The 25,041-nt window shown below is 47.0% G+C and overlaps 2 protein-coding genes across 2 annotated transcripts in view; both read right to left on the bottom strand.

The window, feature by feature from the left end:
• Positions 1 to 829: 829 nt before the first annotated feature.
• LOC107116660 (protein THEMIS2-like) lies at positions 830 to 7,747 on the bottom strand. The gene is made up of 5 exons (XM_015418627.1): positions 7,741 to 7,747; positions 5,682 to 6,715; positions 4,037 to 4,208; positions 2,473 to 2,548; positions 830 to 935 (listed from the first exon to the last, which is right to left on the bottom strand). Exons 1-5 carry the CDS (start codon positions 7,745 to 7,747, stop codon positions 830 to 832), a joined length of 1,395 nt encoding a protein of 464 aa, XP_015274113.1.
• Positions 7,748 to 7,978: 231 nt separating this feature from the next.
• LOC107116659 (protein THEMIS2-like) overlaps positions 7,979 to 25,041 on the bottom strand; it is a 22,630-nt gene continuing 5,567 nt past the window's right edge. Inside the window, exons 2-6 of the mRNA XM_015418626.1 lie at positions 16,429 to 16,569; positions 14,551 to 14,778; positions 11,192 to 12,225; positions 9,547 to 9,718; positions 7,979 to 8,058 (exon numbers count right to left, since the gene is read on the bottom strand). Of these exons, the coding sequence (XP_015274112.1) occupies positions 7,979 to 8,058; positions 9,547 to 9,718; positions 11,192 to 12,225; positions 14,551 to 14,778; positions 16,429 to 16,569 (1,655 nt within the window). The remainder of the gene's footprint in view (positions 8,059 to 9,546; positions 9,719 to 11,191; positions 12,226 to 14,550; positions 14,779 to 16,428; positions 16,570 to 25,041) is intronic.

Below are 25,041 nucleotides of genomic sequence, written 5' to 3'. Positions count from 1 at the left end.
TGGTCATGTGGCCGGCATGACTAAACACCAAGGCGCACGGAACGCTGTTACCTTCCCACCGAAGTGGTCCCTATTTATCTACTTGCAATTTCTTGCTTTCGAACTGCTAGGTTGGCAGGAGTGGGATAGCTTACTGCTGGGTAAAAAGCAAAGCCTTGCTCTTATTTTAGCAGCAGTTGTAAAAGGTGGATACAGAAGCACAGCATATAATGTGGCACAGTGTGTGTTTGTATACAGTTTTCTACAGGCAAGAGTTGTGCAACAGTGGGATCAGCTGCCTAGGGAGGTGGTGAGCTCCCCCTCACTGGCAGTCTGTAAGCAGAGGCAGGACAGACACTTGTCAGGGATGCTCTAGGCTGATCCTGCATTGAGCAGGGGGTTGAACTAGATGGCCTGTATGGCCCCTTCCAACACTGCGATTCTGTGGTTTCTAAGGTCTAAAAGACAGGTTTTGATAGTGTGGCATAAGCTTACCTAGTTTGTTCAGTTCAACTATTTTAACCTCCATGGAAACAATACCCCAATATAATACAAAGTGTTGATATGACAGCGTTTTGAAGAAGTTTTGGTTGACAGTATTCCATACAATCTACAAATGCAATGTGATTGTGCTTTATTCGTGTATTTACAAAATTTAATATCCGGCCTTTGTGCCCAGTCGGGGCCACCGAAACAGCTGGCAATTATAAACAGTACAGTAAAAAAACCAAAATTAAAAAATCAAGTAAAAGCAAAACTTAAAATACATATGTAAAAACAACAATTAAATTACAGGGCAGGAAGGAGGAATCGTTGAGAGAGTTCCAGATGCAACAAAAAAAACCCCTCTTCAGCTGGGGGCAAAGACCATGATAGAAGGGGACGGATATCCCTGGGCATGGAGTTTCACCGTCTTGGTGCCACAACTGAAAAGGCCCTCTTGGGTTGCCATCCACCTAACCTCAGAAGGCAGGGACACCCAAAATCAGGGCTTCAGAAGATGACTGTAGTGGTTGGGTAGGTTCATAGGGGAGTAGGTGGTCCGTAAGGTATGCTGGTCCCAAACAATCAGGCTTTAAAGGTTAATATTGAAATAGGGGAGGAGGCTTATGTTGAGACATTTACCAAATCCTTGTGTTATTCCTCTAAGGATAACTTGTTAAAACATAATTTTAAGAAATTGAAGGTCAGAGAAGATTTACAAACTGTCATGCTTCTATGTTTCGTAATAAGTCTTGACCAATGTTCCCTCTAAGCTGTGGAGTCTTGTGAGCAAAAATTCTACTTTGTGAGCTACTGGTATTAAAATTGTGAGCAGGTGATTTGGCTACTGCATAAATTAGTTTGCTCTGGAGCCATCCCTCCTGAGCTAAGACAAAAATGTGTGAGCCGGAGGCTAAAAAACTGAGCTAGCTCACACTAACTCAGCTTAGAGGGAACACTGGTCTTGACTGATATCTCATTTTATGGGGTAGCATACTAAAAGAGGCTGCATTATTGTTTGTACCAGTCAAGCCTATGAGTGGTGTTTCGTATAGCCGCCCCTGAGTTCAGGCAGTAATTTTACTGAGTGGGAGGGCAGATGGAAGTTCTCTTTGTTGCCTTAGTTAGGCCCTGTTTGCTCCTAATTGGCTATGTTTACTCTTATGTGGGTTTTTGACAAGGTTGATTAGTCCTAAGCAGGGGTCATTTCGTAGAAAAAGAAGTGCAGGAGCTCATTAGCATAACTCATTTGCATATGCCACACCCACATCACCGGAAGTGTGTCAGAAGGCAACACCCACTGGTGAGGCTCCACTGGACTGTTTTGGATTGGTAGCTATTGGGGGGGGGGGACGGGCAGATCTGTCCTCGCAGAGGAGGGAGAGCTTGTACCTGAATAAAACTTTATCTTAAAGGGGCCACTGGACTATTGGGGGGGGCTCTGCTGCTTACCTGGCTGCTTCTTGCTCTGACTGAGGGCTGCTGGGAGCAGGGGGGGGCTTGTTGCATGAGCCCGCCCCCTGGGCTCTTTACTGCCGGAGCTTCGCTCCTGTGCGCTCCTGCAGGAAATGATCTCTGGTCCTAAGAGCTCATATTGGAATCCAGCAGTACTGAGATCATGCCCCCTTTAGGACACAAGGTATAAAGACGGCATTTGGTTAGTTTTTACCTCAGTTGGGAGGGGGGATCTTCTGGCCTTCTGTCATGCTAGCTTTGGAGTGTTAGTCATGACCTCTGCTGTCCCGCTTACTATCTGTTTGAACCTTACCTATCATTCCATTGTATTTGAAAAAGTGTGCATGCACACGAAAGCTCATATCTTGAATAAAATGTTGTTGGTCTTAAAGGTGCCTGACTGGACTCTAAATTTGTTCTACTGCTTCAGACCAACACGACTGACCACCTTGATCTATCTGTCTCCCAGTCCAGGTTCCAAAATCAACAGAGCTGTTGCTGATTGGAAATAATGGGGGAAACGACCTGCCTCGGTGTTCAATAGTAGCTCCTTACATTTTGCGAGCAGTTTCTTGAAATCTTTCACAAATGTCCTCATAATCATGATCGGAGTTATCACTGGAATGTGCATCTGAAAATGAAAGAAAAGAGAGCTAGTTTGTACACAGTAGGACAGACCTAGGTCCTCTGGAGCTTGAGGCAGGCATGTTCAGTTGCTTTCCTACATCTCTGTCTGGCTATACTCCCAAGGAGCTCCTGGCATCACAGAGGAAGGTGGTCTCAATTTTATCAGACCATTGGGAGGTAGACTAGGCTAAAGAACAGCGATCTACTGTCCAAGGCCACCCACAGAACATCATGGCTGTACAGGGATTGGAATTCAGGTTGCCATAGGCCACATCCACCCACCAGCCACTGTACCGGTGGTCCCCAACCCTTTTGAGCCTGCAGGCACCTCTGGACTTCTGACACAGCATGGTGGGCGCAGCCACAAGATGGCTGCTGCAGGAGGTGGAGCCAGCTGCAAGATGGCTGCCGCTGCTTACCTTCAGTCACACAGTGAAGGCCTTTGTGCTGTGGTGGCAGCTGCCGCCAAAGCAACGTTTTTAAAAATCTGCACAGCCAACCAAATGTCCAGTGGCCACTCAGAGGCCTTGCTAGGCAAAAGCCTCTCCTGGCCCCACCCACTTTCTAAAAGAACTGGCAGGCACCCATTGGCACCACGTTGGGGACCCCTGTGCTATACCATTGCATTGTTAAGAACAGCTTGCTTTAATCATCCCATCCACTGAATCCGTTATCCCAGGGGCAGGGATTATCCATAATCCAGGGACATGTTGGCCATTATGACCACTGGGGAAAGTTGATGGACTGATAACCAGGGAGGCCCCAGCCCTCAGTAGATCTCCCAAAGTGCTGCTGCTGCCACCAGCTGGTCCTCTCTCCCTGGGAAAGGTGCAGTATGGCTCTTTCCCCAGGCCATTTTGGCTTCCCAGTTTTCTCCTGAATTTATCTATTTCTAATCTGGGAGTTCCAGTTGGGAATATTTTTTTCACCTTGATTTTACTCTTGGCTTTGCACAGATTTCGTAGTTTTGGCAGAGGGGTGGTGTTAACAAGTATGATGGGAATAAAGTATTTATCTCAGTGTGGTGTAGTAGTTAAGTGGAATGGCCTCTAATCTGGAGAACTGGGTTTGATTCCCCACTCCTCCTCCACAGGAAGCTTGCTGGGTGACCCTGGGCCAGTCACAGTTCTCTCAGAACTCTCTCAGCCCCACCTACCTCACGAGGTGCCTGTTGCGGGGAGGGGGAGGGAAAGGCGATTGCAAGCCACTTTGAGACTCCTTAGGGTAGAGAAAAATAGAGAAAAGTGGGGTATAAAATCCAACTCTTATTGTTGCCTGTTTGTTAAGTCTAAACTTTAGCTGTTATTTCAACTGGCTTGCCCTGGTGGTTTCATTTTTGCATCTGTGGAGGGCAATGTGCTAGCATTGTTTTCCGTCTTAATGGAATATCTTCCCAAGATAATTCTGAAGAAGTGCTTATGTCAGGGAAGGCATTTTGGCACGCGTGGCACACTATTTAATGCATTTCCTGTAGGGGGAGAACAAATCATACCTATGGCTTGTTTGAAAGTTTTAGTGGGCTTCTGGGGTCTTGGAGGTCCATACTGTATACTATACTGGTTTGGGTTAACCAAAGTCTCTGAATCTGCTCTTGCTTGCAGAGTCCTGGGGTACAGAAGTTTTGCAGTCTCTCGGAACATATCCTTTGAATCTGTAGAAGGTAGCTGATAAAAGGAAAGCAGCGACATTAAAGTTTGTTCTGAATGCAGTTCGTATTCGGTGGCAATAATAGCAGCTAAGGTCTTTACCACTGGGACAGACGCTGGCATATGGAGAGAGGAATTCTACTGTTCAGTTTTATGCACATTCCAGGAAATCATAATCAGCAACCGGCTACCCTGTCCACTGTGGTTCCTCCCCTCAGTCCCCATGCGGACTGCAAAAGATGGAGGTGATACATTTTCCTCTCCCTCACACAGTGCATGGAATTTTCTGGAAAACGGTGGGGTCGCAACTTAGCCAGCTCTAAGTGAGGAGGAGGCCCCCTTAGACCATCACATGAAGCTGGCCTTAAACTGAATCAGACCATCAAGGTCAGTATTGTCTGCTCAGACTGACAGCAGCCCTCCAGGTTCTCAGATCCATCACCTACTGCCTGGTCCTTTTGAACTGGAGATGATGGGGATGGACAGGGGTCATTTCCTGCAGGAGTGCACAGTAAGGCACCCAGGAGGCAGGCACATGCAACAAGCTCCACCCCCTGCTCCCAGCAGCCCACAGTCAGAGCAAGAAGCAGCCAGGTAAGTTGCAGAGCAAAGCCCCTGCTGCCCCGATCCAAAACAGTCCAGTGGCACCTTTAAGACCAATTTTTATTCAGGTACAAGCTCTCCCTCCTCTGTGAGGACAGATCTGGATGTTCCTCCACCCCAATAGTTAGCAATCTAAAACAGTCCAGTGGAGCCTGAGCGGTGGGTGTTGCCTTCTGACACACTTCTGGTGATGTCAGGGGGTGTGGCATATGCAAATGAGTTATGCTAATGAGCTCCTGCACCTCTTTTTCTACGAAATGACCCCTGGGGATGGAACTTGGGACCTTCTGACTGCACAGCAGATGCTCTACCCCTGAGCCACAGCCCCTCCGCAAAAAGCTATGGTGGGAAAAAAGCTTGGGAAAAAACTCATGAGACGGTGTATAGCAAGGAGGGAAACTGGTTGAGTATTGAGTTTTTTAAAAAACTGGCTGGATCCAACCCATGAACTAGAAGAATTTTCAGTGCCCTGAATAGACAGGGATCTGATCTAGCATATTTATTTTGACTTATTTTATGGAATAAAACATTTTTTTAGAAGTGGAAACTTTCCCACCCCATATCTCTGCCTCCACATAGAGATGACTGCCATACACTGCTTATTTCCTTTCCATTGCCCTACGTCCCACCTTTCCCCCCCTAGAATGATGAAAACTACATGTCATGGTACCTCCCTTCCATGACCTTTGAATCTTTGGCCAAATTCCAGATTTTGTGACATTTTCCTGAACCTTGCAGATGAATTTTATTAAAACTAAACAACTTCTGATAACCTTAAACCAGCATCTCTTCCCGATCAGAGCATGGAATCTAGGAGATTATTTTTTACACTTTTCATGAATATACCCAGCTCCCATATTTCCTCCTTTTCGCCCAGTTGTCCAATACCTTAGTGGGTTCTGATGTTTTCCTCCCCCCTTCTCTGGAAGTCCTTTGGGACTGCTTGTTCTTCTCTGAATTGCTCCGCTTAGGGGGCCTTGGAGGAGCAGGTGCGTTGTTCGGCAGCATCTTTAGCAAGCTATAGTAAAAGGCCTCCGTCAGCTCTTCTACCTTGGGACTGCTGGAGGGAGGCATGGGCTTCGCTGGGCCTCCAGTGAAGAACAGAGACACGTCCAGCCACTGGGGAGGAACCTCAAAGGTGGCAGACGGCTCTTCCTCCAGACTAACTGTGAGAAAAGGCTCTGTGATCTGGGCCTCCAGAGTCAGCACCGAGACACAGCTGAGAGGATCGGGAGCATCCTTGTTGGCCACGACCTTGACCTCGCAGGGCAGTTGGAAGTGCTCCACCACCTCTGGGAGGCTGTACTTCCTGCTGTCGCGAACCTCTTCCACAAAGCCCGCATCCAAGAAGAGGGGCACCTTGATGCGCTCGGCGTCTCCATCTCCACTGTCCCGGATGCATTCGAGTGCGTCCATGGCAGAGGGATTGGCCGCCCTCATGAGGCTGAGCACTTCCAGCCGATCCCCTATGCCAAACAGTGGAAGCTCCGTATCGCTGCCGTCGTAGTCCTTGGTGACCACCACGTGCAGTTTCTTAGCCAGGCCCAGACCACTGGCCAGTTCTGAGGTTGATTGGAACTCGCGCGGGCAGCGACGAAAACGGCCCTCGTAGCTGCTGGAGATGAGGAAGTGGCAAGTGCGTCTTCTGCCTTTGCGGGAAGAGGCCAGGATTTTCCATGACGACACCTTGCCGTGGACCTGAATCTTGCAGCCTCGTTGGAGCTGGGAGACCCACTTGCTGTGGAAGATGGGTGCATCCTCTGAGGCCCCAAGGATCTCTGCTCGCACCGGCAGGACGTTATCCATCAGTAGAACCTCACTCAGCATCAGCGGCTTGATGAAGTGGATGTGCTGAGACTCCTCGGTGACGTCAACCACGTCAACGTCCAGTGTCGAGTCGATCCTCACCACATCATTTCGCACTGGAAGACAAGCCGTGCATTGACAATAAGAGCTCTGGAGGGGGTGCCCATTAAAGTCTGGAAGAAAGAGGGTGGCTAACGAAATCTAAGGGGAAAAATGAAGGCAGGCGGACTGCCTCCCTCCTGCTTAGTAGGGAGAGCCGATTCTAGCATTGATCTCTTGGCTGGAAAAGAAGGTCCTGGAACGTCAGTGGCCATCAGCTGGAACAAGGATTTTATTTTAAATACTTAGGGGTGGTGATTAATTCTTCCAGGAGTAGAACTGCTCACCGTGACTATGCTGCAACAACTGGTCAAAAATCTGCACAGAGCATTCTTAAATTTACACATACCAATGGTATGTACCAGCAGCCCTCCGGTTATTTCAGGTAAAAAAATTGCCCCCATTAATGTATGGGACAATACTTAGACCCCACCCCCCTTCCCATTTTGCTCCTTTAGGAAAAGTCCAAACAAGATTTTTGAGAGCTTTATTTCAGGTACCTAGCTGTGTGTCTAATGCCAGTCTACGTCTGGCCAGTTATTTGAAAGGGTACAGCAGTTCTGGCTGTAGGTATCCAAAGATGCTGCTGCTTTCCTCTCGATTGCTAGCTATGGGGGGGGGGGGGAACGGGCAGATCTGTCCTCGCAGAGGAGGGAGAGCTTGTACCTGAATAAAACTTTATCTTAAAGGGGCCACTGGACTATTGGGGGGGGCTCTGCTGCTTACCTGGCTGCTTCTTGCTCTGACTGAGGGCTGCTGGGAGCAGGGGGGGGCTTGTTGCATGAGCCCGCCCCCTGGGCTCTTTACTGCCGGAGCTTCGCTCCTGTGCGCTCCTGCAGGAAATGATCTCTGGTCCTAAGAGCTCATATTGGAATCCAGCAGTACTGAGATCATGCCCCCTTTAGGACACAAGGTATAAAGACGGCATTTGGTTAGTTTTTACCTCAGTTGGGAGGGGGGATCTTCTGGCCTTCTGTCATGCTAGCTTTGGAGTGTTAGTCATGACCTCTGCTGTCCCGCTTACTATCTGTTTGAACCTTACCTATCATTCCATTGTATTTGAAAAAGTGTGCATGCACACGAAAGCTCATATCTTGAATAAAATGTTGTTGGTCTTAAAGGTGCCTGACTGGACTCTAAATTTGTTCTACTGCTTCAGACCAACACGACTGACCACCTTGATCTATCTGTCTCCCAGTCCAGGTTCCAAAATCAACAGAGCTGTTGCTGATTGGAAATAATGGGGGAAACGACCTGCCTCGGTGTTCAATAGTAGCTCCTTACATTTTGCGAGCAGTTTCTTGAAATCTTTCACAAATGTCCTCATAATCATGATCGGAGTTATCACTGGAATGTGCATCTGAAAATGAAAGAAAAGAGAGCTAGTTTGTACACAGTAGGACAGACCTAGGTCCTCTGGAGCTTGAGGCAGGCATGTTCAGTTGCTTTCCTACATCTCTGTCTGGCTATACTCCCAAGGAGCTCCTGGCATCACAGAGGAAGGTGGTCTCAATTTTATCAGACCATTGGGAGGTAGACTAGGCTAAAGAACAGCGATCTACTGTCCAAGGCCACCCACAGAACATCATGGCTGTACAGGGATTGGAATTCAGGTTGCCATAGGCCACATCCACCCACCAGCCACTGTACCGGTGGTCCCCAACCCTTTTGAGCCTGCAGGCACCTCTGGACTTCTGACACAGCATGGTGGGCGCAGCCACAAGATGGCTGCTGCAGGAGGTGGAGCCAGCTGCAAGATGGCTGCCGCTGCTTACCTTCAGTCACACAGTGAAGGCCTTTGTGCTGTGGTGGCAGCTGCCGCCAAAGCAACGTTTTTAAAAATCTGCACAGCCAACCAAATGTCCAGTGGCCACTCAGAGGCCTTGCTAGGCAAAAGCCTCTCCTGGCCCCACCCACTTTCTAAAAGAACTGGCAGGCACCCATTGGCACCACGTTGGGGACCCCTGTGCTATACCATTGCATTGTTAAGAACAGCTTGCTTTAATCATCCCATCCACTGAATCCGTTATCCCAGGGGCAGGGATTATCCATAATCCAGGGACATGTTGGCCATTATGACCACTGGGGAAAGTTGATGGACTGATAACCAGGGAGGCCCCAGCCCTCAGTAGATCTCCCAAAGTGCTGCTGCTGCCACCAGCTGGTCCTCTCTCCCTGGGAAAGGTGCAGTATGGCTCTTTCCCCAGGCCATTTTGGCTTCCCAGTTTTCTCCTGAATTTATCTATTTCTAATCTGGGAGTTCCAGTTGGGAATATTTTTTTCACCTTGATTTTACTCTTGGCTTTGCACAGATTTCGTAGTTTTGGCAGAGGGGTGGTGTTAACAAGTATGATGGGAATAAAGTATTTATCTCAGTGTGGTGTAGTAGTTAAGTGGAATGGCCTCTAATCTGGAGAACTGGGTTTGATTCCCCACTCCTCCTCCACAGGAAGCTTGCTGGGTGACCCTGGGCCAGTCACAGTTCTCTCAGAACTCTCTCAGCCCCACCTACCTCACGAGGTGCCTGTTGCGGGGAGGGGGAGGGAAAGGCGATTGCAAGCCACTTTGAGACTCCTTAGGGTAGAGAAAAATAGAGAAAAGTGGGGTATAAAATCCAACTCTTATTGTTGCCTGTTTGTTAAGTCTAAACTTTAGCTGTTATTTCAACTGGCTTGCCCTGGTGGTTTCATTTTTGCATCTGTGGAGGGCAATGTGCTAGCATTGTTTTCCGTCTTAATGGAATATCTTCCCAAGATAATTCTGAAGAAGTGCTTATGTCAGGGAAGGCATTTTGGCACGCGTGGCACACTATTTAATGCATTTCCTGTAGGGGGAGAACAAATCATACCTATGGCTTGTTTGAAAGTTTTAGTGGGCTTCTGGGGTCTTGGAGGTCCATACTGTATACTATACTGGTTTGGGTTAACCAAAGTCTCTGAATCTGCTCTTGCTTGCAGAGTCCTGGGGTACAGAAGTTTTGCAGTCTCTCGGAACATATCCTTTGAATCTGTAGAAGGTAGCTGATAAAAGGAAAGCAGCGACATTAAAGTTTGTTCTGAATGCAGTTCGTATTCGGTGGCAATAATAGCAGCTAAGGTCTTTACCACTGGGACAGACGCTGGCATATGGAGAGAGGAATTCTACTGTTCAGTTTTATGCACATTCCAGGAAATCATAATCAGCAACCGGCTACCCTGTCCACTGTGGTTCCTCCCCTCAGTCCCCATGCGGACTGCAAAAGATGGAGGTGATACATTTTCCTCTCCCTCACACAGTGCATGGAATTTTCTGGAAAACGGTGGGGTCGCAACTTAGCCAGCTCTAAGTGAGGAGGAGGCCCCCTTAGACCATCACATGAAGCTGGCCTTAAACTGAATCAGACCATCAAGGTCAGTATTGTCTGCTCAGACTGACAGCAGCCCTCCAGGTTCTCAGATCCATCACCTACTGCCTGGTCCTTTTGAACTGGAGATGATGGGGATGGACAGGGGTCATTTCCTGCAGGAGTGCACAGTAAGGCACCCAGGAGGCAGGCACATGCAACAAGCTCCACCCCCTGCTCCCAGCAGCCCACAGTCAGAGCAAGAAGCAGCCAGGTAAGTTGCAGAGCAAAGCCCCTGCTGCCCCGATCCAAAACAGTCCAGTGGCACCTTTAAGACCAATTTTTATTCAGGTACAAGCTCTCCCTCCTCTGTGAGGACAGATCTGGATGTTCCTCCACCCCAATAGTTAGCAATCTAAAACAGTCCAGTGGAGCCTGAGCGGTGGGTGTTGCCTTCTGACACACTTCTGGTGATGTCAGGGGGTGTGGCATATGCAAATGAGTTATGCTAATGAGCTCCTGCACCTCTTTTTCTACGAAATGACCCCTGGGGATGGAACTTGGGACCTTCTGACTGCACAGCAGATGCTCTACCCCTGAGCCACAGCCCCTCCGCAAAAAGCTATGGTGGGAAAAAAGCTTGGGAAAAAACTCATGAGACGGTGTATAGCAAGGAGGGAAACTGGTTGAGTATTGAGTTTTTAAAAAAACTGGCTGGATCCAACCCATGAACTAGAAGAATTTTCAGTGCCCTGAATAGACAGGGATCTGATCTAGCATATTTATTTTGACTTATTTTATGGAATAAAACATTTTTTTAGAAGTGGAAACTTTCCCACCCCATATCTCTGCCTCCACATAGAGATGACTGCCATACACTGCTTATTTCCTTTCCATTGCCCTACGTCCCACCTTTCCCCCCCTAGAATGATGAAAACTACATGTCATGGTACCTCCCTTCCATGACCTTTGAATCTTTGGCCAAATTCCAGATTTTGTGACATTTTCCTGAACCTTGCAGATGAATTTTATTAAAACTAAACAACTTCTGATAACCTTAAACCAGCATCTCTTCCCGATCAGAGCATGGAATCTAGGAGATTATTTTTTACACTTTTCATGAATATACCCAGCTCCCATATTTCCTCCTTTTCGCCCAGTTGTCCAATACCTTAGTGGGTTCTGATGTTTTCCTCCCCCCTTCTCTGGAAGTCCTTTGGGACTGCTTGTTCTTCTCTGAATTGCTCCGCTTAGGGGGCCTTGGAGGAGCAGGTGCGTTGTTCGGCAGCATCTTTAGCAAGCTATAGTAAAAGGCCTCCGTCAGCTCTTCTACCTTGGGACTGCTGGAGGGAGGCATGGGCTTTGCTGGGCCTCCAGTGAAGAACAGAGACACGTCCAGCCACTGGGGAGGAACCTCAAAGGTGGCAGACGGCTCTTCCTCCAGACTAACTGTGAGAAAAGGCTCTGTGATCTGGGCCTCCAGAGTCAGCACCGAGACACAGCTGAGAGGATCGGGAGCATCCTTGTTGGCCACGACCTTGACCTCGCAGGGCAGTTGGAAGTGCTCCACCACCTCTGGGAGGCTGTACTTCCTGCTGTCGCGAACCTCTTCCACAAAGCCCGCATCCAAGAAGAGGGGCACCTTGATGCGCTCGGCGTCTCCATCTCCACTGTCCCGGATGCATTCGAGTGCGTCCATGGCAGAGGGATTGGCCGCCCTCATGAGGCTGAGCACTTCCAGCCGATCCCCTATGCCAAACAGTGGAAGCTCCGTATCGCTGCCGTCGTAGTCCTTGGTGACCACCACGTGCAGTTTCTTAGCCAGGCCCAGACCACTGGCCAGTTCTGAGGTTGATTGGAACTCGCGCGGGCAGCGACGAAAACGGCCCTCGTAGCTGCTGGAGATGAGGAAGTGGCAAGTGCGTCTTCTGCCTTTGCGGGAAGAGGCCAGGATTTTCCATGACGACACCTTGCCGTGGACCTGAATCTTGCAGCCTCGTTGGAGCTGGGAGACCCACTTGCTGTGGAAGATGGGTGCATCCTCTGAGGCCCCAAGGATCTCTGCTCGCACCGGCAGGACGTTATCCATCAGTAGAACCTCACTCAGCATCAGCGGCTTGATGAAGTGGATGTGCTGAGACTCCTCGGTGACGTCAACCACGTCAACGTCCAGTGTCGAGTCGATCCTCACCACATCATTTCGCACTGGAAGACAAGCCGTGCATTGACAATAAGAGCTCTGGAGGGGGTGCCCATTAAAGTCTGGAAGAAAGAGGGTGGCTAACGAAATCTAAGGGGAAAAATGAAGGCAGGCGGACTGCCTCCCTCCTGCTTAGTAGGGAGAGCCGATTCTAGCATTGATCTCTTGGCTGGAAAAGAAGGTCCTGGAACGTCAGTGGCCATCAGCTGGAACAAGGATTTTATTTTAAATACTTAGGGGTGGTGATTAATTCTTCCAGGAGTAGAACTGCTCACCGTGACTATGCTGCAACAACTGGTCAAAAATCTGCACAGAGCATTCTTAAATTTACACATACCAATGGTATGTACCAGCAGCCCTCCGGTTATTTCAGGTAAAAAAATTGCCCCCATTAATGTATGGGACAATACTTAGACCCCACCCCCCTTCCCATTTTGCTCCTTTAGGAAAAGTCCAAACAAGATTTTTGAGAGCTTTATTTCAGGTACCTAGCTGTGTGTCTAATGCCAGTCTACGTCTGGCCAGTTATTTGAAAGGGTACAGCAGTTCTGGCTGTAGGTATCCAAAGATGCTGCTGCTTTCCTCTCCCTTTCTCTATGTGGGCTTCACATATTATTGGAGCTATTAAGCTGCTGTGCCATAGTAACTGTGTAAAAAACCTGAAACTTGTTGTACACTTCAGACACCAGTTTGGCAATGCAGTAGGAACTAGTTGTGATCAGTTTTATAATATAAGACAGGGGGCAATGTTCCCTCTCAACTGTGGAATCTTCTGAGCAAAGAATTGTACTTGGTGAGCCACTGGCATTAAAGTTGTGGGCAGGTGATTTGGTTGCTGCATAAATTAGTTTGCTCTGGAGCCATCCTGAGCTACAACAAAGATATGTTGCTTTGGCACGGGTTAGCCACCACCAGGGGTCATTTCTTGCAGGAGTGCACAGGAGCGGAGCTCCGGCAGTAAAGAGCCCAGGAGGCAAGCACATGCAACAAGCCCCACCCCCTGCTCCCAGCAGCCCTCAGTCAGAGCAAGAAGCAGCCAGGTAAGTTGCAGAGCTCCCCCGGCCCCTGGTCCAAAACAGTCCAGTGGCACCTCAAGTTTTATTCAGGTACAAGTTCTCCCTCCTCTGCGAGGACAGATCTACACGTCCCCCCCCCCAATACCTAGCAATCCAAAAGAGTCCAGTGGCACCTTTAAGACCAAGTTTTATTCAGGTACAAGCTCTCCCTCCTCTGCGAGGACAGATCTGCACGTCCCCCCCTCCCCCCGCAATAGCTAGCAATCCAAAGCAGTCCAGTGGAGCCTGAGTGGTGGGTGTTGCCTTCTGACACACTTCTGGTGATGTCAGGGGGTGTGGCACATGCAAATGAGTTATGCTAATGAGCTCCTGCACCTCTTTTTCTACAAAATGACCCCTGGCCACCACACCACAATGATTTTCATTATGTGACTGGAGGTAAGCGGCAGCAGCCATTTTGTGGCTCACTCTGCCTCCTGCAGCAGCCATTTTGTGGCTTGCTCTGCCTCCTGAAGCTGCCATTTTGTGGCTCGCTCTGCCTCCTGCAACAGCCATTTTGTGGCTGCGTCCACCACACGGTATAAAAATTCCAAAGATGCCCGCAGGCTCAAGAAAGTTTGGGACCCGCCCTGACATGGATCGCCTGGGCAAGCCCGATCTCATCAGATCTCAGAAGCTAAGCAGGGCCGACTCTGGCAAGTACTTGGATGGGAGACCTCCTTGGAAGACCAGCAGTCGGGAGGAGGGGGCAGGCTTCATTCAGCCACCTCTCTGAATATCCTCCAGGCCCCCAGCAGGGGTTCAGTCGCCAGAGGTCGCCCATGACTTCCACACTCACGCACACAATAAATAAATAAATGAAGAAGTTTGGGGACCCATGGTATAAGAACAGGAGCTGCATTGTTGCTCTGTAAAACCAAGCAGGCACCTGTACGTGCAAAAGCAGATGCAACCAATGCTCCCTCTAAGCTGTGGAGTCTTGTGAGCAAAAATTCTACCTTGTGAGCTACTGGCATTAAAGTTGTGAGCGAGGGATTTGGCTACTGAATAAATTAGTTTGCTCTGGAGTCATCCGGTCTGAGCTAAGACAAAAATATGTTAGCCGGAGGCTAAAAACCTGTGAGCTAGCTCACACTAACTCAGCTTAGAGGGAACACTGGATGCAACCCCATTTCTTTTTAGTGAGAAAGAAAAAAAACATATCTGAAGAAGTGTGCAGGCACACAAAAGCTCATACCCAGAATGAAACTGTTAGTCTTATAGGTGCCCTTGGACTCAAAAGAAAAAAAAACCAGGTTATTAGTCCATACTTACAATGCATTATTGCTTTCACTTTATAAACAGGGCACAGCTGGTATTTGCTGTTGCCAATTTCCGAGCATGTCAGCGCTTTCCCTTGCATGGGGGGTGACTGCAAGATCTCCTGGAGTGTGTACTGCTGTTTGTCACAGGTTGAGGGTTTTCTTTTGAAGGAGAGGGCCCCCGGAAGGAAACGCTTCATTTGTGTTCTATGTGGCTGATCTGGACTGAGCTGAAAGAGACCTGGGGAAGTTGCGAGAATACAGGATTAGTGTTGCCTCCTTGCCCACAGCTAGGGCTGCCATCCTCCAAAACTATTCTGCATGTCCCTGTGTCTGTAACCCCAAACAGAAGCTGTGTGTTGCTACAGAATTTAGTGGTCCAAAGATCTCTACTTTGGCTTTAAATCGAGTATCTATACCAGCATTTCCCTACTCCTGCAGGAACACTTGCAATTGAAACGAGGCATGCTTCCTCTGTAGATGTGCAAAAAGTAAAGGTGAGCTGGCTTCCAAGGAGAGCCTCCCTTAGGTCTCTGCATGAGTTCCTGCAGTTATCTTCCAGCTTGGAAAGAGGGCAAGTCCAGAGACTTTAACAATCTCCATGGATGGGAGATTCTTTTGCATCCAAAATTAGTTAAAGGTACTATCACACCCAGTGCAGAGATGGAGAATAACGTCTTCGGGCAGAAATGGAGGGTGGTGTTGCGTGCATTATCAATGAAGCAACCATGTAGGATGGGACTGTGTTATCACATTTTGAACATATGAAGGTGCCTTATACTGAAACAGACCCATTGGTCCACAGAGCACCATATTGCCTGCTTTGGCGATAATTCAGCAGAGTAATACCTTGGCCTGAAATTGCTAGTGAGATCCTTTCCCTGGAGGAACCAGGTATTGAACTTGGTTCATTCAGTATACCAAAGTATAGATAATTCATACTATAGGTATTCCCCATTACTATGTACAGATGTGAAAGTCGGACAGTGAAGAAAGAAGATAGAAAGTTGCTTCTTTCAAAATATGGTGTTGGATGAGAGTTTTATGGATAGTGTAGACTACCAAAAACTCAAAGAAGTAGGTTCTAGATCAGATCAAGCCTAAATTCTCCCTAGAACCGTGGTGTCAAACATGCAGCCTGGGGGTTGGATCAGGCCCCCGGAGGGCTTCTATAAGGCCCGCAGTGGAACTGGCTGTCATCTGCTTCTTCTTCCAGTTCTGTGCTGTTGCATCATCATAGGTTTGCAGCTTACAGATACACACCTAGCTGGGTGGAAAGTTACATCTTGTGATCTAGGTCAGTTCTATAGCCGTGGTGAGAAAAGAGATGGGCTTCCCTTCTCCTTGCAGTAAGGGTTGATGGACAAAGAAACGGAAAAGAACAATAAAACTCCTACCTTCGCATCTCTGAGCTCAGGAAATTACTCTTAATGAGCCAGTCAGAGGGACCCCTAACAGACTACAATTCCCAGGTGCAACTGCTCTTAAAGATACACAGCAGTTTTACTAAACTACAGTTAACGCTGACTGCGGGCAGCACAACACTCAAGATTGCAACAGCACAGACATTTTGATGCAATAATTCAGAGCAAGAGGTGTCCGTTATAAGACACTGTTAAATAAACAAAATATCGCAAGAGTGCTAATGTTTTAAGCATGTTTTTATTTTAAGTTAAAAAAAAAACCTTTGTGTTTGTGTCCTTTATAAAGTTTATATCTCCGCTACCTGGCATTACATTTTATGACACACATGGCCTGGCTCAACAAGGTCTCATTTATGTCAGATTCGGCCCTCATAACAAATGAGTTTGACACCCCTGCCCTAGAAGGCTATTGTACTTTGGTCATATCATGAAAAGACAAGTTGTGGCTATTTGGAATACATGTGCACCTTTAAAATTCAGCGGCAGCTCCACAAGGTGATCTTTCTCGATGCTTTCACAGTTGACTTTCTGGAGCTGGACATCAACAATTTTGATCAGTTCTCCTGTCGGTAAGCAGCATTCGCTACCTGAGATCTCGTAAACAGACCCTGTAAGAAAGAAGACATCTCAGTCAGTGAATGGGAGGAAAAAATAGTTAACTGTTAGGTTGAAGAGGCCAGAGGGAACAACCCATGACCACGATTGTGTTGCAGGTTGCCTTATCCAGATAGACTTAACTGATTGACACGTGCCAGTAAAACAAACAAAAGTTTAAGCATACAGCTAAAGATCTTCAAACGATACCATTTTCTTTAAATAGTGCAAAAGTGGAAAACCAACCAGAAAGGCAGAGGGCAAAGGAGTGAAAAGATTACCAACGAAGGCTAGGGAGATTTGTTTAAACCGTTGAGACCCCACTTTTCAATCCACTAAGGATCCATAAAGTAGTTTACAACTGCCTTAAAAGAGAGAGGGAAGAGCCAAAACAAACCAGTAGAAGAAGCATAGATGTAGCCCTACTCTTAAAATTCTTAATCCCCAAAGTCTTTAGAAAGAGCACAGTTTTAACCAAGCACAATTTTAACTCCTCAGAGAGTCAATGGATAAAGTGGACTTCTGTACTCTTCATACCCTTCAGTAGTATATGGGTATATCCTTCATTTAATCCGAGTGGAATCCTTGATGACTTGTGCCTTTGCCAGTGTTGACACTTAGGTCCCTGCCCCCCCTCCACCAATATCCAATCAAAATATGTTACAAAATTGTGTCACAGTTTTTTTTTTTTTATCGTACTTAAGAACATAAGAACATAAGAGAACATAAGAGATGCCAATGTTGGATCAGGCCAAAGGCCCATCCAGTCCAACACTCTGTATCCCACAGTGGCCAGAAATACCAGTGCCATCAGGAGGTCCACCAAGATATGAGAATGTTTAAGCACACTGACCTGCAAGAACCATTTTAAACATAGCAATATCCAGTGTCTCTGGTGAAAAAGCTAATTACATACAACCATCTGTGCCAAAACACCAGATTCAGGGGAGTTTTTGTGCAGATACATGGCACTTTAGGGTTCCCTTTGATCAGCCCACAATGTGTAAAGGGGAGAATGACACTGATAACCCCCCCCCCCCAAAAAAAAATATCAGCACACGTGTTTTGGGACAGGGGCAATATAAGGAGAAAGTGGGGCCTCCCCTCTCCCCTTGAAGCTAAAAGGGTTCTACCACTCTGTTCATGCCGTTCTTTAAGAAGCTACCTGCTTTTCAGGGGACTGCCTGAAATGTTATCCTGGGATTTCCCTGAGCATGCAGTTTTGCCATACATGTCTCTATTTGATCTTTACCTGCAGCAGTTTTCAGTAGAGACAGAAGTCTTCTGTATGTTTTTTAATGTGCCATAATCTGCAGTTAGATGAATGATCAATCTTTTTACAGCTTTTTTTAATGCTTTTACATTTATACACAATGCAGGAATGTTATCATATCAAAACACGAAGCTGGAATATTTTATACTGAAAAACTCTGCCTTATTTTTTTTTTAATGCTGTGTGGTTGTGGGGAAAAGCCTTTTGGAGAAAAAAGAAACATTTTCCCCCAGACATGAACTGCATAGGGAGTTTCTCTCAAGAAAAACCTAAGATTTCACCATGGAATTCAGTTTTTTTTGCAGGATCTGGAAAACTCATATTCAGTAAGTCTTTGCTTCTGCAGTGTGGGGTATAGTTATGTGGGTACTGGAGGCACATTTGTTCTGCTACACAGGGGTCATTTTGTAGAAAAAGAGCTAGGGGAACTCATTAGCATAACTCATTAGCATATGCCACACCCCCTGACATCAGGGGCCCGGCGGTGGACCTGCAAGGCCAGCGGGAGTGTGAGGAAGCCCCGCCAAGGCCCTCCCTGGCCCCAGGCAGGCAGGGGTGGGGAGAGGTGGGGAGGAAGCAACTTACCCTCCCTCTTCTCCTGCCTCCTCCTGGCTGAATGAGGGCTGGAAGCGGGGTGGCCGGAAGCAGGGGGCGGGGCTTCGTCATGTGCCCCGCCCCCTGCACCTCACCCGGGGGAACTGTGTTCCCCCGCGTTCCCCCCGAAATGACCTCTGGTTCTGTATCTGCACAGAGGGTCCTGTCTCTAGAGAAGTCAGGCTGAGGAACCTGGAGTAAATTAGCGTCTTGAGACGTCACAATAGTTCATTATCAAATAAAATTTTAAAATACTTGTGTTTTTCTTCCAAAAAGTTGTGCATTGAAAATCAGAGGCTGAGACAGCCAAAAGAATTGGACATTTTTAAAAAGTTGTTTGCAGCCACTAGGGAAATATCTTAACCATAAAAAGGAGTTTGCCCTTTGTGGCAAACTATAGACCATAAAACAAAGACACACACACACAAACACAGAGATACATACAACCCAAAGGAAAAAAGGGGGTGTTGCTATGACCAGTTGTGTGCCAGTCCAATTCTGTTACTAGATAAATGCTAGAACCAATAGTCATTCCTTTTCTCCGGGGGAGAGGGATGTAGGGAAGATGACTTGGGGGGAAACATGGAGGAGTTTCACATTACCCTTTTGAAGCTGGTTTGAAGCCGGTTTTGATCCGTCATGGAGTAAACCGGTATAGGGCTGCCATTTCACACATGGCTTTCCCCTTCTGGTAAAGAGCTGAATCTGAAGCGGTTTGCCATTTCAGACTGCACCGCTTTTCCCCACCGTTTTTCACCTGTGTGGGCAATCTCCGGCTTTTTTTTTTTTTAACGTTTGCTTTAGAGCACTATAACACAACACTCTAGGTATTCCAATGGGGTTGCTATAATGCTGTTGCTATAACGCTATAAAACTAATGTTCCAAAAAAACCCCAAACACCCGGAGATTGCCCACGTGGGCAAAAAAACGGTGGGGAAAAGCACATCGGAACCGGGAGAGGAAACTGAAGACTACTTGGAAGCGGTTGACAGGTAAAACGCTTCAGCCCCGTTTCCTAAACAGGACAGAAGCGTTTGTGTGTGAAATTAAAAATATATTCCGGTAGGGAACCAGTTCTAAAACGGTTCTGTCTGAAATGACAGACCAGAAACCGTTTGGGAACCGTTCCTCTTCCGGATTATATCGTCTGTCTGAAAGTCTCCACGGTGATTTCAGCTCTCCTTTTTCAAGCAAGGGGGAAAACGTTTTTCTTTTTCTTGCCAGTCTGAGCCTCCAGCATGAGACAGCCGGCAAGTTTGAAGCCTCCAGGGTCTTGAACTTACACCAAACACACTTTTCAGCAGACTTTTAAAAAATAAAACAAACAGCACATGAACACAATGAAACACAGAGATACATACAACCCAAAGGAAAAAAGAGGGTGTTGCTATGCCCAGTTGTGTGCCAGTCCATTTCTGTTACTAGATACATGTTAGAACCAATAGTCATTCCTTTTCTCAGGCAGAGTGGGGGATGTAGGGAAGATGACCTGGGGGAAACATGGTGATTTCAGCTCTCCTTTGTTCAAGTGGTGGTGGTGGGACTTTTTCCCTTTCTTGCCAGTTTGAGCCTCCAGCATGAGAGAGCTGGCAAGTGGGGCTTGAACTTACACACAGCACACTTTTAAAAAATAAAGCAAACAGCACACATGTTTCCCTTTGAAAATTCTCTCTGCTTTACTGTCTCCCCCGTTTGGAGTTGCACCAAGCACAACCATTCTCTTTTAGCCTTCTCCACCTTGAGGTACACACACAAAAAATGGCTGCCATTGTACCAGCCTCCTTCTCCCCAACAACCCCCTGCTAACAGCCCTAGCACAGTCTCCTCCATTCCCATGGATGACAGCCCCAACCAATAGGAAGGCAAAGGGGGCTTCCGCTGAGTTTGGGGGGGGGAGGAAGGAAGGAGGGACTTCTGCCATGTGGGGGATAGAGACACCTGTCACCAAGGTTTCCACTCTGATTAAATGAAGTATATACCCATATAGATTCAAACACCATTTACTGTCCGTAAAGGCATTATCAAAAGCAAGCAAGGGACAGAACTGTCCAACCAACAAGATGTCCAAAAGAGATGGTGAGAATACACAGAAGAGCTGTACACTAGTAACAAAGCAGCCCAACATCAGGATACCAAGGAAAGGGAAGTTGAGAAAGAACCAGCCCTGAGTAAGAGATCATGTGGGCAACGAGCCAACTACCAAACAACAAGGCTCCAGGTGTTGACATCATCTCCACAGAATTGCTGAGGCTTGTATACCACCTGCCATCATCAGAGGCCTCTGTCAGAAGATTTTGAAAACCAAGACATGGCCAAGGGACTGAAAATGCTCAGTGTTCATTCCACTAGCAAAAAAGGGAGACTCCAAAGACTGCTCCAATTCTCATGCAATCGCTCTCAGAAGAAGCCTGAAAGGTTACTCCTATAAACTACTGGAACTGAACCAGCAACGTGAGATAGAGAGCAATTGCCAGCCAACTTGAAATAAGAAGGCTTCTAGCCAGATAAAAAAAGAGGACTGGTTGCTACTATTAAGAAATTAATTAACTGGCTTGCTCCTAGTACAAATAATTGAAATGGAACTGGAAGATAATTTGAAAAAGAAGTTAAGCTGCAATAATTTGAAGAAAGTAAAAAAGAAGTTAATGCTGCTACTATGTGAAAGAAGCAAAAGAAGTAGTTAAACTGTATCAGGAGGCTGACACCTTCTAACATAACAGGACTACTCCTGAAGAAGATTGTTGAAATGAGTATAAAACCGGGTGCTCATAGAGGATTTTGGACTTTTTCTTGAACATGTTAGAATTTCCTGAGCTATATTGCAAAAGTTTTTATTGATGTTCATAAGAATTAAATGTTTTTGTCAGTTTCATCACAGTGTTTCTTTGTGTTGATGTATTTCCTGTTCTGTGATCCCTTCTTTGGTTTTCTAAAATTATACAACAGCGCCTGGCACCAGCCATTGAAAGGGAATTACCAGACATCCAAGCTGGTTTCTGAAGGGGGCATGGCACTTACGACCATATAGCAAATCTGCATTGGATCATGGAGAAATCTCATGAGTATCTAAAGATTATCTACTTATGATTCATTGATTACAAGAAAGCCTTTGACTGTGTCAGTCATGACAATCTGGAGAGCCCTACAAGACCTGGGGGTACCAGCACATCTGGTCAAGTTGGTACAATCATTGTACACAAACCAGGAAACCACTGTGCGAATACCAATTGAAGATACTGATTGATAGAGAAAGGAGTATGACAAGGTTGCATTCTTTCACCTTTCCTATTCAACCTGTATGCTGAAACAATCATGAGGAAGTTAGAGCTGGAAGAGTCAAAAATTGGGGTAAAGACTGGAGGAAGGAATATCAACAATCTTTGATACGCTGACGACACAACCCTCCTCTTGGAAACTAAAGAAGGCCTGGAATACCTGATCAAGAAAATCAAAGAGGAAAGTGAGAAGTCTGGCCTCTTCCTAAACATCAAAAAGACCAAGTTAATGACCACCTAGAAGAAGAAAAACATCAAAATAACAGTTGACAATGAAGAGATCGAATGTCTGGAAGAATTCACTTTCTTAGGATCACAAACCAAAACGGTGAATCACATTGGGTTGCACAGTAATGATAAGCATGAACAGAATATGGAAGAGCAAGGACAACAGCCTAGCAACCAAATGCAGATTAGTCTGTGTTCCCCATAGCAACCTATGGCTGTGAAAGTTGGACCATGAAGAAGCAAGACAGGAGAAAAATCAATATTTGAGCTGTGGTGCTGGAGAAGGCCCCTGTGTACTCCTTGAACAGCAAAAGTGACAAACAAGCAAGTATTGCAGTGCATAAAACCAGACATGTCATTGGAAGAAAAAATCATAAAACTGCGACTGACTTATTTCGGCCATGTCATGCGGAAGAAATCACTAGAAAAAGCAATTATACTTGGATTGGTTAGTGGCAAAAGGAAACATGGTTGCCAAAGAACACGGTGGCTAGACACCCTAAAAGTCGACACCAGCCTGAGCATGGAACAACTCATAGAAACAGTACAAGATCGGAATACGTGGAGAGACCTAGGACATGGAATTGCCAAGAGTCAGACACGACTGAATGGCTAACAACAACAACAACAACATACCCATATACTACTCACTTCCCCTAGTACTGTACTATTTGCAGACAGTTTTAAAGGCTTGGTTAAAAATTGACATGAGGACAAACTGGAATCCACAAAACATCAGAAAGATCTCGTCAAGTAGCAGTGACATCAAATACTTAAAAGTTTAAGAGAGTAGAATCCTATGCAGAGTTACTCCAGCACTTAGATTTCAGTGGGTGCATAGAATTGTAGTGACAGTCCCTGTACCAAATATGTGGTGGGATAAAAAGATCTCTGCCTGCATCCGAAGAAAGGCAAGAGCAGCACAAAGATGTGTGTCTGAGGCCCTGTTCACACAAGACGTTTTGGGCCGGGAGAGGGACGGATCGGGACCGCAGCAAACGGGCGCGATCCCACAGCAACATCTGGGAATCGTGCTGCGCCCGTTCCCAGCCCGTTCCCAGTCCGCCCCTCCCGGCCAAACCCTGCAGCAAAAAAGAACCACCTACCTAGGTGGTTCTTTCCAAAAGGCTGCATTACTGCCGGCCGTGGGATCGCCGGCGCGTCTTTCCGCCAGCGCATCTTCGGCCCCCAGCCGTACTGCGCATGCTCGAGCATGCGCAGTTCAGCAGCCTCCCCCTCCCAATTGTCTCTTCCTCCCCAGCATCTGATCATGCCGGGGAGCAACGGCGCCGCAGCTCAGGGGATCGTGGGATCCCGCCGCGTCATCTCTTTTTTGGTGCGGCTTTTAAGAGCTGCACTTTGGCCAGTGTTTTCCCTGCCGTGTGGCAGGGGTATGAGTTCCATAAAGTTGGGTTAACCACTAAAAGGGCCCTGCTCCTGATAGAGTTCATGTGTCCATCCATCTGAGATGGATCTTGAGTAGGATCTCATTGGTGAATCTCAGAGATGGAGGGTTTGTATAGGACCAGATTTTCCTGGGGCTATTCTTGTCCCAAGCTGTTTATAGCTATTGTCTTGAATTCTGTTTGAAAACAAACATGTAAATAATGCTACTGTATGTGCTTCCCCCCATAACTGCTGAGTGGGTTTTGGGTTGTTGGGGTTTTTTTTGCAGTAATTGGAGTTCTCAGATTGTCTTCAAGGGCAGCTGTAGTAACCTAATCTAGAAATCACCACGGTGTGGATCACGTGGCAATATCTTTTTCTTCTTCTGGTGTATCAGCTGAAACTGGTAAAAAGCATTTATGGGGGAGGGGGGCTACAGCTGTTATCTGAGGTAACCAAGTCCAGGGTAACCCCCCCCCCAAGCTATGAATGCGTAAAGACGTATAATCACACTAGCCATTTCATTTTTGGTTCCCCCCCCCTACTTTTTAGGAATCCAAAAAAGACAGGAGAGGGTGTGAGAGTGCGAGAGAGAGCATAGTAGTGGTAGGATTGCCAGAGCAGTATCCAGAAACATGCCATGAATATACTTCAACACAACATGCTTGGGTGTGTGTATTAATAAATGGAGGATTCACACTTCATGTATCTGGTGAAGTGGGCCTGTGAGAGCTTATGCCCCTGTAGACCTAGATCAAGCTGTGTCTGTCTGTAGCAGTAGAAAAGAGCAAGAGTCCAGTTGCACCTTAAAAATTAACATAATTTGTGGCAGGGTAGTAGCTTTCCCAGCCCTCATGGATCACTGCCTTGACGTGGCGAGGGGGCTTGCGTGGTTCGATGAGGCTGTGGGCTATGCCGTGGAGGGCCACCCAGGACGGACAGGCCACAGCAGAGAACTCAGACCAAGTGTGATCCACCACTAGAGAAGGAAATGGCAACCTACTCCAGTATCTTTGCCAATAAAACCCCATGGACCGTATCAAAAGGCTAAAAAATATGATGCCGGAAGATGAGCCCCTCAGGTCGGAAGGTGTCCAGTATGCTACTGGGGAAGAGTAGAGGGCAAGTACAAGTAACCCCAGAAAGAGTGAAGCGGCTGGGCCAAAGCCGAAAGGACGCTCAGTTGTGGATGTGTCTGATGGTGAAAGGAAAGTCCGATGCTGCAAAGAACAATACTGCATAGGAACCTGGAATGTAAGATCTATGAATCAAGGTAAGCTTGACGTGGCCAAAAATGAGATGGCAAGACTGAACATCGATATCTTAGGAATCGGTGAACTAAAGTGGACAGGAATGGGCGAATTTAACTCAGAAGACCATTATATCTACTACTGTGGCCAGGAATCTCGTAGAAAAAATGGTATGGCCTTTATAGTCAACAAGAGAGTGCAGGGGTCAGTACTGGGATACAATTTGCAGTCAAAGATGGAGACGCTCTATCCAGTCAGTAAAAACAAGACCTGGAGCTGACTGTGGCTCAGATCATGAGCTACTCATTGCAAAATTCAGACTTAAACTGAAGAAAATTGGGAAAACCACGAGGCCATTCAGGTTTGACCTAGATCGCATCCCTGATGAATATACAGTAGAGGTGAAGAATCGATTCAAGGGTCTGGATTTGATAGATAGAGTGCCTGAAGAACTATGGACGGAGGTTTGTGACATTGTA

The sequence above is a fragment of the Gekko japonicus genome, unplaced genomic scaffold (assembly GCF_001447785.1).
Source record: "Gekko japonicus isolate JY-2015 unplaced genomic scaffold, Gekko_japonicus_V1.1 scaffold524, whole genome shotgun sequence".
Taxonomy (NCBI): domain Eukaryota; kingdom Metazoa; phylum Chordata; class Lepidosauria; order Squamata; family Gekkonidae; genus Gekko; species Gekko japonicus.
The sequence above is the reverse complement of the archived record's forward strand: the minus strand, read 5'-3'. Positions and strand labels throughout refer to the sequence as shown.